Raw genomic sequence first — 15,667 nt, 5'->3', positions numbered from 1 at the left:
CATATTGTCTTCTTCAGGGAATTTATTTACCACTCTGCAAATACAAATAACCATCATTAAGTATATATCTATTCTGTGTTCAAGAGTACACTCTGGTCACATACATGTCAACTTACTTCAAGTTAGAGCATTGAAACATTATAACATTTAATATAACCCCAGGGATGACAGGGCATGCTTCACCCATCCTCTTTATGCACACAAGGACCTAAGGCGGTATTGACCTCCCAATACCCCTCTTAGTAAGATCCTATCTTCGTCAATGTAAGGGTACTGTAAGTAGATAAATGCCAAATAACAGTAAAGTATATCTTTACACTCATTAGCTGTATAGTATCTGTGGGAAATCCCCATTTCAATCTACAAGATAATGTGTGTACTCACTTTTAAATAGTTTGCTTGTGTGCAATGTGATTAGTTGTCCCAAAGAAAGAGGCTATTACAGGACCCCTCTTATAGGGAAGAGGGACGGGGACATCAGCCTGCTGGATCGGTTCCATTTCCCATCCTCCGCATGAAGCAGAGAGGAATGGTGTCTCCATTGGTCCCCGGCGTTCTCTTGTAGCAATCGCGTGTGTGCGCCAACCGGCACTGCGCGATTGCATCAAAGACAATCTCCCGGAACAATCACCGTCGGCTGCGCATGCCCAAGCCGGGGAGCCGTAACCTAGGGGACGGACTGCGATCTATCAGGAGATGCCGCCAAAACAGGAAGTTTAGGGCTATTCACCCAATACGAGATAGGGGATACATGGAGGCCACAGATGGAACAGGCCTCCTAGATGGCCTCTAGTGTGCCCCAGTGCTATGTCTGGGGCCTTTCCGTGCCAGGTGTGCAGCATATAGAGGACTGTGTTGGCTTACACCTGCATTACAGGGAATTTATTGTACATATAGTTTCACTTTAAGCAGATTTCATACTACAGTTGTATATTTCATTTCAAACTCTGAAGCGACTTTTTCATCACTTCCCAACTACAAAAAAGGAAGAAAAAATATGACAACAGCAAAAGAAATATGAATATCTCTCCGTGATCATGATATTAATCTTCATCCATCACCAACACAGTACTTAATTCATTTTATAGAATAAAAATATCAAATAATAAGAAAAACAATAAAAACAATAACAACCCAGCAAACCAAGAAGTGTTTTAAAGATAACCTCAGGAGACCCTCCCAAATGCCACAATGCAAGCCAATTATTAACTATTTCAGCCATTCTGTGGGAGAAAAGAGAACAGCAGCAGAGTGAGCAGTGTGCTTGTAGATAGCTGTCTTATTTGTTGTGTTTTCACTATGGATCCCATCATGAGCATGTGTGAGGAAATGCTCCTGATGTTGCTGTTGCTGAGGCTCCAAAGAAGTAGGAAATTGTGTCAGAGGACCAGAGTTCATCGCTGGAATTTGTGTTTTATTTCAACATTTTTATATGTTCAAAAATTATCAGAAATGTTTTCCCCTTTAACCACTTTAAGACTGGTAGAATTTCCTGCTTAATGACCAGGCCCTATTTTGCCATTCGGCAGTGCGTTACTTTAACAGACAATTGCGCGGTCGTGCGACGCTGTACCCAAACAAAATTGACGTCCTTTTTTTCCCACAAATAGGGCTTTCTTCCTTCTTTCTTTTGATCACCTGTGCGATTTTTATTTTTGCGCTATAAACAAAAAAAGAGCGACAATTTTGAAAAAAAAAACAATATTTTTCACATTCCCAAAAAAAAAAAAAAATGTAAAAAACTAAATTTTTTAACAAACATTTTAGGCCAATTTGTTTTCTGCTACATATTTTTGGTAAAAAAAAAATCACAATACGCGTATTTTGATTGGTTTGCGCAAAAGTTATTGCGTTTACTAACTACGGGAACGATTTATGTCATTTTTATTTTTTTTTATTTTCTTTACAAGTAATGGCGGCGATCTGCGATTTTTTGCGGGACGGCGACATTGCAGCGGACAGATCGGACCCCTAACTGTCATTTTTGACACTTTTGGGGGGACCACTGACATTACTAAAGTAATCAGTGCTATAAATATGCACTGTTACTGTAATAATGCCATTGGCAGGGAAGGGGTTAATACTATTGGTGTTCAAGGGGTTAAATGTAAGCCTAGAGGAGTGATTCTAACTGTGGGGGGGGGGGGGGTTGGGCTTCTGAAATGATCATAGAGACATGCGATCCTATATAGCAGGATCGCATGGTCTCTGTGATCATTGCAGGGAGAAGGACGGACGGCTGTGTTTATATTACGTCCTTCTCTGTCAGCGGGGGGAGATCGCCAGTGTCAGGCGGCAATTGGAGCCGCCTGACACCCGCACTGGCTTCCCCGCTGACGATTGGGGGTGGGCGGCGCGCACTCGCCCCCCTAGTGGCCTCCCAGGCAGATGAGGCCTATTAACGTGATTTTGCCTGGGAGAGCCACACTGCGGACGAAAATAGGCAGCAACGGCAAGTGGTTAAAAACGCTTATAAACGGAAACGCACATAAACGCACATAAAAGCGGGCTACATCGTTTACCAGCATTTGGCACTTGAAATACCAGTAAACTACAGTTCTGAACACGATTTTTCTGCTTTCAAATAAATGTCTGTAACCTCAACTCCTCAACTACCTCTAAACTACTATAAATGACTATACATGTACACATAGAATAACATAGAGGAAAGTCCAGGGGCTCCTGAAAAACCACCCAACTGCTCCTAAACTTCAGTTTAGCAGCTGCTGTGTATATGAGGCTATTTATGCATTCAAATTTCTACCTTATTTCCAAGTGCATCATTTCTTCTTGAAACAGAAGGTGTTTATATGTCATCATCACAAATCTATGACACAGGGTTGATTTCTCATTAAAACAAAGGGCTGATTTAGAAAAGGTAGGCATACAAAAAAAAATCTTTATACAATATGACATATGAACATGATATAAATCCAGAATTTAGTATTTCCATACTCTATATAGTTTAAGATACAAGATATGAACAATAAGGCTTTTCTGGAGAACCTGGGCAGTAACAACAAACTAGCCAGTTAGGCTTTGTTGAGTGTCATGGGTTAGGGAGTACTCTGCTACAATATGGACTGCCTTTAAGTAAGGCCCCTTTCACACTTGCGGACCATTCAGATCCGCCTGTCAATTTTTCAGGCAGATCTGAACGGATGCCCCATGCATCTCTATGGGTCAGCGGATGTCAGCGGAGACATGTCCGCTGACATACGATCCGATCCTGTCGATTGAATCCGGATCTGTCTGGCGGATTGGATCAGGGGAGAACGGACAGGTGGTCTGTTCTCATCCGATTCCCCCATAGGTGACAGCGGGGATCTGACACCTCCGTCTCCGCACACAGAGCGAAGACGGACCTCTCATCCGCCTGCTCAGCGGGAATCGGCGGATCGATCCCCTGCTGAGCAGAACAGCTCCGTCGACGGAACGGAGCCGTGTGAAGGGGGCCTTAAAGTGATTTTAACGTCAAAATGTTTTTTAACTTAAAGGATAAGTTCACCTTTTGTAACAAGGTACATGTTATACCCAAATTCAGAGTGTAATATTTAACATGTTACAGATGACCCAGCCTCCACTCCCTCCCCCCAGTTTCCCATTTTGATTACTCGCTGTCACAATCTAAAAAAAAAAACGCTGTCTTGTGGGACTCCACCCGCCCGACAGCGTCATACAGTCACAGTGTTCTGTGGATGTGAAAACTACAAGTACCAACAGCCTTTGCAGCTGTCAACTTGCAGTTCTCAATGAACTACCAAGGTGCTGCTGAGTGCTCTAGGTAGTTCATTGAGCTTCCTGTCACAGTGTAACTGCCTGCCCATATCCGAGGTAGACAGCTACACATACATTCTGCAGGACCGTGGCATTACACCCACGATCTACTGAGTGGGAGTGCAATGCTTTACAGGTATTTTTTTTACCTGTAAAAAATGTGCATTTATTATTTTTTTGTAAAGGTGAACTTACCCTTTAATGCATTCTATGCATTAAGGTTAAAAAAAAAAACTCCACTACCTGTACTAGCCCTTTGCCCCTAAACCCTCACCTAGCTTCTTGCACCAATCCAGTGCTGTCCTGGCTGCAGCAGGAGGCTGCACAGGCAAAAGACATAAGCCCCTGTTGCTGTCAGTCAGACTCCTTTGAAGAGGGAGGGGGGCACAGCTTGTCGGCGCTATGTTTGTCAATGGATGCACACAGTGCCCTCTTAGCAAATGCCTTGCTATGGGGGAATTCCTCAGAAGAAGGAGTTGACAGTGCCAGCAGATGACTACCAAAGAGAAGGCGAAAGACCACTCTGTGCAATATCGGTGCACAGAGCTGGTAAGATGAACCTCTTTTTTTTAATTTTAAAATAAAAAAAATTGATTTAACTTTAAGGTTGCTGGTAGTTACACTAATCCTTTGGCCTCAATAGGTTACGTTACTAATCCAGGACCAGTATGCAGATAAGATCTCCTGATTTTACTTTTTGGTATACATATTTTTTGGGTCAGTGACTCAAGACTCTGAGTTCAGTAGGTCAGCATTATATCTAGGCAACTAGCATTCTCAGAAAATAAAGTCAGCAATAGCTGCCTTTACTTTACTTTCAAGATGAATTTGGCAATCTTTACATAGTTACATTGGTCCAGCTTGGACTAATGTATGTATGTATTTGCCATACCTGTGGGATTCCCATGGAAGCTGTAAATTACCGTAGTAGGCACAGGTGCTAACAGCGTAATTCCACTTTTGTCGAGAAAAAAAACATTCCCCTCTGAGTGATCTCTGTAAATTACAAGGATTTTAACAAACTTTGTTGCAGATTCCTACCTTTTGTTATTCTGAAGAAATCATTGTTTGTCCCTCTGTGCTAAGTGGGTCTAATGGGAGTTGTTTCATAATTATCTATCAGCTGTGGCAGCTGCATGGCACTAATGAAGAAATCAGCTGGGTCTGCATCCCTTTATACATGTTCCTATTGGGAGTATCCCACCAAAAATGACATTTTTATTGCAGGGGATGCCAGAAATCTGACTTGTATCTTAGGCAGACTTTTGGGAAAATCAGTGAGCCAATCACACAAGCAGGAAATGATGTTTCTGGGGTGTGGTCAGTAAACATTCTGTGTACAGAACAGCTCCAGGTAGCCATATTGCATTGCATTTTCAAAAAAATTACAACAGCTGCAGATTGAAAAGGAAAGGTCATTTTTAATAACATTCAATATGATTTGTGTTGCAATTGTATACGCTATATTGTTTTTTTTTTTTTTATTTGCTGATTTTTTTCCCCACGAAAGTGGAGTTACCTTTTAAGGATTGGCCAATCTACTTTAGGATCCTCCTAAGCAAAGGCTTTAGTCCTCATTTTATGATAGCATTTACAAGTAAGCCAAATGATTGAATGTGTTTGTTTTGTTTTTTAACCTATCTTCCTGAACTGTTGGTATTTTAGCAGATTGCTAAGATTACATGACCCATTTCAGTGAGCAGTTATTAAAGATCATATAACTACGTTTTATGTAAATTTGCTAAGATCTAGGATATAATTATTGTTATTACTGTAAATCTCATGATGATTTCATCTTCTAAATTATCAAAATTATTTTTTAATCAGTAACTTAGGGTGGTTACACTGAGTCCTCCACTGGAGCAGCATAGTCACCCCTGGACAGCAGCATAGCCACTCTGTGGTGAGGGTACTGTTATATGGACTAGTAGATTCAGATGGATTGTACATAAGTGATTAACAAACTAAAACCTAATTCCAGATAACACTTGTAAACAGTTACGGAAAACATTTTTTGTTTTCTATTTGAAAAAAAAAAAATGTGAATAAAAGCTGACTATTGTAAACATCTTTGCTAGCGTTGAATGGTTTGTCTCAACCCTCTAAATTCCACTTTTGTTGGACAGCTTGGTCTAATAAAGAAATTTGAAAGATATCAGACTTAGTGAAAGGATGAACAGGTAAAAAAAAATGTGTTACAAGAGGGACCGAGAAAAAGTCTGCTGTGTTAAAGAAAATCTATGGTCACGGCATACACTTTCATTTTTTAACATCAGTATTGTAATAAAAATACAAACAATAGTTATATTAGACAATCCAATATAATTTTTCTCTGAGAATCACATTTCATGTCGTGATTTCTGTCTGTCAGCTGACTATCTCTTTCCACAACTTCCTGGATACCCTTCATACTTTCCAGCTTTCCTCTGCTGTTCACTTTCAATTTTTAAGGACTACGTGTCCCATGGTACCTTGCTGCCTGCAAGTAGTTCAGACGGAAGGCTCTGTAAAATGTGTGACACAGCAGTACCTAGTCACAGGACATAATGAATGCATGTCATAAAAATTAAAGAAGTAAGTGTGTGTAGGGTTCATCCTAAAGTAAGTTTACAAACATTAAGATTATTCAGATTAATAGGATTGGGCTAGAAATAATTGAAATACAATGTGAAAATGATTATATGGTTTTACAGTTTGACCACAGATAGGCTTTAACGCCTTAAAGCTATTGACAGATTGCATTACGTACCGTATGCCATTGTTGATTTTGCCTATAGTGCCACTTAAATGTATTCTTAGTAAATGCACAGCATTGTAGCTCCAAAGTTTAAAGTTTTCTTTTGCTGGTGTGGTATTTATCTTTATTATCTTTTGTTATGAGCTGGTCTCATTATTATTACTGAGAGATCATGATGCATTCGATTCTTTGCTTCAGTACATCCTTTGACCACTGCAAATTGGCGGTTTACAATGAGAGGGGAAGTACAGAGATCAGAAGGGCAGTTTGACAGCTATACAGTAATATCAGTGGAATGCAACAAGGCAAAGAGCAATGCGTTAGGTACAAAAACAAAGAACCACCACTAAGCATTCATCTTCCATTCCAAACAGAAACTTGATTGGCTAGTTTAGATGTACTGTACTTTTCACCTCATTATTTTTGGTTGCATTGCTTTTGTTTAAGCCTATATGCATTCCATTTAATAAAATATTCCATCAATGAGCTATCCTTAGGGATTTTCCCTGGATATTCAACTAGTATCAGTTTTCTCAGCTAAACAAATGATCCATCAGATATTGAAGATTCTGTTCTTACAGTCTATACCAGTTCATTCCTTAACAAGGTTTTTTTTCTTTTATATTTTCATTTAAGTTAAGAGCACATCTCATGAATCAATGCTAGAACATAATAGCCTTTACAATTATTCAATACATAATTCAGGAACTACACTTGTCCCTTTATTATTCCCTTACATACTTAGAAAACAATATCTTACCAAAAAATGCCAAAACATCAGCAGACATCTTGATGTAGCTGTTGTTCATCATGATATAGTCCAGGGATCCTCAAACTACGGCCCTCCAGCTGTTGCGGAACTACGCATCCCATGAGGTATTGAAAACTCTAACATTCACAGTTCCCAAATATCTGGAGGGCCATAGTTTGAAGACCCCTGATATAGTCTCTATAAGTGATGGTGAACCTTGGCACTCCAGATGTTTTGGAACTATATTTCCCATGAGGCTCAACTACACTGCAGAGTGCATGAGCATCATGGGTAATGTAGTTCCAAAACATCTGGGGTGCCAAGGTTCGCCATCACTGGTCTATATATTCCTTGCTGAAGATGTAAACACTTGTGAATGCAGATGTCAGCACTATAGCCATTCAAGGCAATGATCTCTGTGACATTTTTAAAGTGTTTTTTAAAGTCAAAAAGTTTTTTTTTTTTTTTCGTTTTACCTAAGGCCCCTTTCACATGGGTGTTCCATTTGTCTGTTTTTCTGGTTTTTCTATGGGCAAGTGGTTGATCATCCGCTAGCATCCGTTGACATCTGACTCCGTTAACATCCATTTTTTGAAATGGAAGAAAGCCCTGAACAAATGGTCAGTTTTTACATCCGTTTTTGCATTGGTAGTGGATGTAATAAAACTGATGTAAAAACTGATGACATACTGATGTAAAACTGATGTAAACTGAATCCATTTTTCTTTAAAAAAATGTGACTGAACTGATGAAACAAACAGAATGTGTGAAAGGACCCTTACATCGCATTCACACTGAAGCGGCACGACTTCGGGGGCGACCTGTGAAGTCGCGTGCAGCGCGACTTCAGCATGACTTGCACGGACTTCATAAAATGAATGTCTATGCAAGTCGCCCCGAAGTAGTACAGGACCCTTTTTCTAAGTCGGAGCGACTTGTGTCGCTCCTATTAGAACCGTCCCTGTACCACACAATGGACCGCGACGGTGCACGACTTGTCAGGCTGACAAAGTCGCCTGACAAGTCGTATTAGTGTGAATGGACTCTTAATGCTTTCTACGCATTAAGGTAAAAAAAAACATTTCAGCAGCTGTTTTTCCTCTCCCCCAAAATACTTACCTGAGTCCTTTATCGATTATGTCAATTAAAACTAGTGAGGGTTGAGGGGGCAGGGCCATGTAGCACTGTGTGTCTTTAGGACTTGACAAAGCGTATGCGCGCGAAACGCGTCATTGTGGCAACAGGGACACATGCAAAAAAAACAAAGAAATTTTCAAGCTCAGCTTATCAACCAGCCTGCAACCAATTGAATTGACCTGTCCCAACAGTGTGGGTTAAAAACAGGGGTTTAGTTGCACACCTTTGCAAATACATGCTTAAGCCACAGAGCCCCAGCAATGCACCCCATTTTCTCTGAACTTAACTCTAATTTCTTTGAGTCTCCAACAATGGAAGCTCATGCATTTAGATGGACAGGTGTAGGGCAGATAAACCTGAAAGGAAACCAGCCCTTCCTAAAGGCACAGGGCCACACTGAACACCCAGCCCATAGCACTATGGCAGCAAAGGTGTCAGTGTGTTGCATGGCCAATATAATTCATAGTACAAACAGGTGGTTACTGCCCACACCTGTTACTGGTCACTGAAGCAAGGAGCATTGGAAAGGCAATGCATATGAAAAAAACAAAGACATTTCCAAGCTCAACCTACCGACCAGCCTGCAACCAACCGAATTGACCTGTCCAAAAGTATGCGTTAAAAAAAGGGGTTTAGTTGCACACATTTGCAAATTCATACATAAGCCATAGAGCCCCAGCAAGGTGTCCCATTTTCTGTAGACCTAGCTATAATTTATGTGAGTCTCCAACAATGGAAGCACATGCATTTAGATGGACAGGTGTAGGGCAGATAAACCTGAAAGGTGACACATGCGTTCCACGCTGGTCAATATGGCTTCATCCTTCTGGGTATCACGCTTCCGCCAAGTCGCTCAAGTGACATCACCCGGCGAGGTCCTGCAGCTCGTTCTATCTCCGTTGACATGGTGGTGGCGCCTCCCCATGTCTTTCCTTGCTTCCAGACACAGTGACCCATCGGTGCCCATAGTCAGCGCGGTAACGTGTGCAATACCACACCCTTCTTTTTATGTATAAATAAACTACTATTGCTTTTAACCAGTCATTGACTGTGGATTACTGCAGCTACTTTAACCCAATGCTTCATTATTGAGCTACCAAGCACTGTCTGAGTTTTGTTGTTCTCATTTCTTTAGCACTACTCTGAAGGCCATCTGACAACTGCACAGTTTAGCTCTGACTTTATTATTGTGTTCTTTTGCTCCAACTTTCAAACGCATATACACAAGTGTTAGATTCACAGTCACTAGTACCTGGAACCCAGTTCTGCCTTTTTCTGTGTGTCTATAGACACGCACAGCCAAGCTCAGGAGTAAGCACACACTTGTTCCACCATAGGAAGCAGTTTCCTAGGGTGGCACATGGAGAAGAGGAGGAGCCCAGAGCTCTGATGGGGGACCCCAGAAAAGGAGGTTCAGGGGTGCTCTGTGCAATACCAGTGCAGAGTGCAAGTAAGTATACCATGTTTGTTATTTTAGGAAAACAAAAATGTAACCTTACAACCGCTTTAGGCACTACCCACACAAGTATGGCTTCCAGAATATCTCACCAACATAAAAACATGTAAAATAAAAAGCTGACCGTGTTGTATATGTGCATGATGGGAAAATATGATGTTTTAAAACCGCACTACAGGAATTCCCCTAAGCTTCAAAATTGTTGTAAACAGCACTTAAATGGTTTCTCTAGAAAAAAAAAATCATAATAAAGGATGAGCCCTTCTGCCAAGTTTTTTTTTTTTTGTAAGTAAAAAGTTTGACTATACATGCTTACTTTATTGCTAGTGGATGCAGCAGTTGGCTATACTAGGTCAAATATTGACCAAAAATGGCCATGTGGGAGTATTAGGCTAATGATCTCAGAAGCATTATGACCTCTTTGTATACGTCAGCTACAAGGTGAGGAATCCCCAGCCCACAACTTTTTGGCCCAGGAATGACACCTCACTTTCTATGTCCTGTAATAAATGCAAGCTCATACCTATTTGCAACCAACTATGGCTGTGATGGTATGCATGCGTAGGAATGAAATATGATCAATATGAAAACTTCTAATGAGTACACAAAATTAGATCCAATTGTTAGTATGCGCTGGATCTGAAAAGTCTCAGTAAAAGAAACAACAATTTGTGCCCTAGTATTCTCTATCAAATTTATACAGAATCCTGTACCTGTTTGTTTATTACAGGTATTTACTTTGTATATAGAACTGTCAACTTACGTTTTATATATATTATACATTCACATCAGTCCCCGCCCTCAAGGAGCTTACAATCTAGGGTGCCTGACTAACATGCATGCATATGTATACCAGAGCCAATTTAGACAAGAGACAATAAACCTACTAGCATGCCTTTGGAGTGTGGGAGGAAACTGAAGTATCTAGAGCAAACCCATGCAGGCACAGGGAGAACATGCAAACTCCATGCAGGTTGTGCTGCGGTTTGGATTCAAATCAATATCTCTAGTGTTACAAACCTGGAACAAAAGGGTTTCACATGGTTTTCTTCACAAATTTACAAGGTCAGAACTTACTTGTTGCACAAGTCCTACAGAATGTTAGCAGTGCTGTAGGTGAGTGAGCGGTTTAAATGGCATATTTATTTTGCAAGGTAATTATCCGCTTTTCTTGTTCTGCAGCCTTCACTAATTATACAGTCACTTCACAACAATCAATGCTCCTATCCTAAAAGTTAGTACTACTAATTGTTTTCTTCGGATGTTTTAAGTGTAACATGCACAGAATTTATATAGAAATAAAATATATTTATTTTCTTTCCTTATTAAGGATAATTATACTGGGACTCTGGCTCTTCCTGATTCAAAGTAGAAGCACAAATACTGCAGGTAAGATATGAATTGCATGTTTCTTTAGTCTATCTTGTCTGTGTGTCTTTTCTTTATACTGTATCTTTATGTATTGCTTTACAAATATGGGCTTGTCTCTGTCTGCTTGTCTTTCTGATACACAACATGGGTACTAATATGGAATCTACTGTTCTCAAACCACTCTCTAACATCTTCGGAGAAATCCTTAATTTTAGAGTTGTCATTGAAGAGATGAGGGGAAATCTTCACTGGGGACAAGTGTTATGGTGACAATTCTCTAAGATGGAAACTCTCCTCACTGTCTGCTGGGTCCCCAAGGCAGGAAGCGGCAGCAAAAACAATAACTTGATAGAGGCTAAAGCCATTCCAACTTTATTCAAAATGTAAAAAATATTTGGGCTACACTAATGGCACTTTTCCACTGCAAGTACCGGCTCGGCTCTACTCGGCCCTGCTTGGCCCTGCTTGGCCCAGTTTGCTTTTCCACTGCTGGTTCCGCATGGTACTGTGTTGGAATGGTACGGTACGGTATGGTTTGCTTTTCCACTAAAGTAGTACTAAAGTTAAGTGGGTGGGATAACAACGATTCTCTGACCAATTAGTGGCTAGTAGTGACTGCATGCAAAGGATTGTGGGATATGGTACTGGGTATGGTACCTCTTGGAACCACAATCAAGGTGGTACTGTTTTTGAGAGCCGTACCATTCGGTTCCATGCAGTGGAAAAGCACCGCCGTACCGTACCGTACCGAACCGTTCCTACACCGTACCATGCGGTACCAGCAGTGGAAAAGCACAAAAGCGAGCCAAACCGTTCGGTTCCATGCAGTGGAAAAGCGCCATAATGGTACACTTGAACTAATGTAAAGATATTCCTGTCCTGGGCCTATCTCTGAGCTACAACAAGCTTGTTGTCTCAAAACAAGAAAACAATATAGTGTTGTCATTGAAGCGAGAGATGAGGGAATTTCTTCCACTAGGGACAAGTGTTATGTTGACAGTTATCTAAAATGGGAATTCTTCTCACTGTCTGTTGGGTCCCCAAGGCAGGAAATGGTAGCCAGAAAAATACCTGGACAGACGCTTAACCCATTCCCACGTTATGCAAAACTTAAAAAAAAAGTGTTTGGGCTATTCTTTATGGTGCAAGCAGCACTGTCCCCTTAGGGCTTGCTGTGTGATGACCTCTTGGGTCTCCCTCTGATTACCTGCAGACAGTCACTAGGGGACAGTTCACTCATCCATCCTTACTCTTGTTTGCTCATTACCCAATAAACAGTCCAGGGTATTTGGTTTTATATTTATTGTGGAACTTGGATGGGAGAAGGGAATAGTGGGATACTCCAACTTGAACTATTCATAGTAGATAAGGACAACTCTCGCTTGGCCTCACCAGGTTATTTGTGAAAGTAGACACATTGTTTTACCCATACTGCCACTTGCATGGAAGAATTAAGTCCACTTGCTCTCTCGCGCAGTAGACTTGATGCAACTACATTATCTTCAGGACACTCTCTAGCATCCCCCTGACTGAAACACATCCACTGACTCTTCTATCAGAAGGGGGTGGCCCTCTCGGAATAGGCCCTACGACACAGATCTGTACTCATTGTCGGCAGAATCAGATCCTTTCCAGTGTCTCCCTTCCAGTCAGCTCTACAGGACCTCTGGGTTCAGCTTCTCTTTGACCCTCAGGTGGCCGCATAGTAGCTTCTACAAAGGAGGGGCAGCCACCCCCTCCCTCCAGGACCCCGCTCTCCAGCTGAAAGACAACCTAGCACAGTGATGGCAAACCTTGGCACTCCAGATGTTTTGGAACTACATTACCCATAACACTCAACTACACTTCAGAATGCATGGGCATCATGGGAAATGTAGTTCCAAAACATCTGGGGTGCCATAGTTCGCCATCACTGACCTAGCAATTTGTGCTTGGCATTTATACAGTATTCCAGCATGCACCAAAGCACTTTCCTCTGCCAATCACTAGGGCTGTAACAATGCCTGTGCCCTCACTTATCAGGTTTCCTCCCACTGTCCAATATGCCTCCCTATTGGACCATTGTGAAACATTTCAGACAAGCTGAGCTGCACCTGAGCACCATGAGCAAACCCTACCAATGGATCCTGCTCTCTGGTAGGCAGAGACCAATATAAATTTGCCTGGCATTCTCTCTGGTAAGCAGAGAGACCCAAAAACGATACTCTCTCTTCTAGCACCTACCTAGGAGGGTGCTACATACACTTGAACTAAAATGAAAGTATTTCTGTCTGTCCTGGGCTACTCTCTGAGCTTCAAAAACTAGTTGCCTCAAAACAAGAAAGCAATATATAAGAGAATATAAAGAGAAAATATAAGAGAAGGGAATAATTAGGTCCCTTCTTGGCATCATCTGCCAACGACCTTACAAACTTTCCTGTTCTGACAGAAAATAATATGACTAATCCATTTCATAAAAAAAGAAAAAAATCTGACTAATCCTGCATATAAGTGTAGAGCATATAAAATATAATATTGGTAGACAATGTCCTTTATTTTTCACCTCACCTGCCATAGGGTTCAATCTGACTAAAGGTACTTGTTTCAACTCTAGTTTGTCATGTCTCTGGTTTTCAAAGAAATGCTGCAGACAATATTCATATAAAAAATAAATTCCTGAGTGAAAGCAATCTAGTAGGCAGCACTTAATTGCCCACACATACTGCTTGCGTGAATATTATCAACATACTTTTTCTATAAGGCCTTATGGTTTATTTGTGCATTGCTTTGCAGACCAAAGCAATAGGTTCACATTAGTGCAGCCACTTGGAATTAAAGTAAAGCCCTTTGTAAGCTTTAGGTCAACAGAATCATAGCTTACACTGAGCGTTGGACTCCCATGTGACTTCTAGTGCTATCAGCTATTTCCTTTAGCTCCCAGCACTAAACAAAGTAGCAAAAGAGTGAAAGAAATGTATACATACCGCTGGGAATCGGGAGAGAGATTGTTTAAAGCAAACATTTTGCTTTGCTCTGAATTGGCAAACCAGAGGTTTGCTTTAAAAGGCAAACAGCTTCAAGACAGTGATATGTACCTCATGCAACATTTTCTATAAGATAGGTAATTGGTTGCTATTATGTTATGGAATAAGAATAACAATCGGAGGTACAAATATGATGGAGAAACTTGATGTCAAAAAGAATTTGGTCATGCAACACAGTTTTTTTCAAAATGTAACATGAAAGGTAGCTGCATGATCATCAGAAGGTTCTTGGCAGGTCTTAAAATGGAAGTCCAGGGGACAAGGTAATGTAGTTCTAGCTGCCATAATGCAGGTAAATATGTGACATAATCTAAACTACATACCAGGCTACTTCACAACATAGGTGTAGTAGCCATGTTGAAGGTAGGTGTACCCTCACTTGATGATGGTAGGAATGGCAGTCATTTTAGAATTGTGTATGAGATTCGAGATTTTTTATAAGCAGAAGCCCATGGTAACATGTAGTTATCTTCTATTAAAAACTCCCCAAAATATGAGTACAGAAAAATGTATTACTTAGGTTTGACAGTATAGGTGGTTCCTAGTCCTCTACAAATTCCTGGCAGTGGTTCGGCACTACTTTGATTTTAGGAAGCTCTTCTTTAAAATAAGTCTTTGCAAGACATTTGCTGCAAGTTGGCATATGTTGTCTAAATCCCCATATATTACAACCCTCAAAATCTTACATGAGAGTGGCAAAGCACAATGGTGGGTCTTTCTTTGGTTAATGGTGTTTAACCAACTGTCTCAGTCATTTTTTTCTTTATCTTCCATTGGTAGAGAGACAGAAAACAAATAGGCCTAACCTGTTCATGTGGTGCAGTAGCAGGCTTAGAAAAGTTGTGAAATATTATTATACCTTTAATTAAATGTCATTTAATTATAATTAACTTATAGAGGACTGTGGTTAAAGGAGAACATGGCCAAATAAAGAAGTTGTTTTAAGCTGTTAAATACTTACTTGTTGTTTTAATTCCAATCTATTTCCACCTACACCATTCTTTATCACATTCTTCAAAGTGGAACTCATTATGTTGGAGACTTGGAAAGTTCATGGAAGAGAGTCACCAGTTTTAACATTCTAAAAGTGTTCATACGGATAATTAGTATAACAAGGAGTAGTGCAGAGACATCTTTTAAAACTAAAAATTAAGTAAGAATAATAATGAATAGAAATAACTTGGTGATGTAGCATAAAAGCCAAACAATGGGATTTACTGTTGAATATAGTAGCTACCGCTTGACTGTAGAGGAAATGAAAGGATAAGACCAAAACATCTGGAATGACAAAACCTGTTACATATATTTATATTAGGATCAGTTAAAAGGCAGATAATGAAACAAAGGCAAATAATAATGATAACAGATGATCTTGGGAACAGTTTAAAAAAGCAGTCAAGCAGAATTGCTCAGAG

At 40.5% G+C, this 15,667-nt stretch overlaps 1 protein-coding gene across 2 annotated transcripts in view; it reads left to right on the top strand.

The window, feature by feature from the left end:
- NCAN (neurocan) overlaps positions 1-15,667 on the top strand; it is a 373,708-nt gene that overhangs the window by 125,784 nt on the left and 232,257 nt on the right. For both annotated transcript variants that reach the window (XM_082243138.1, XM_082243139.1), the window contains exon 2: positions 11,189-11,247. In XM_082243138.1, the coding sequence (XP_082099264.1) occupies positions 11,189-11,247 (59 nt within the window). The remainder of the gene's footprint in view (positions 1-11,188; positions 11,248-15,667) is intronic.

This window comes from Pelophylax lessonae (genome assembly GCF_965119305.1).
Source record: "Pelophylax lessonae genome assembly, chromosome: 1".
NCBI lineage: Eukaryota > Metazoa > Chordata > Amphibia > Anura > Ranidae > Pelophylax > Pelophylax lessonae.
This window is presented reverse-complemented; position numbering and strand designations above follow the sequence as displayed.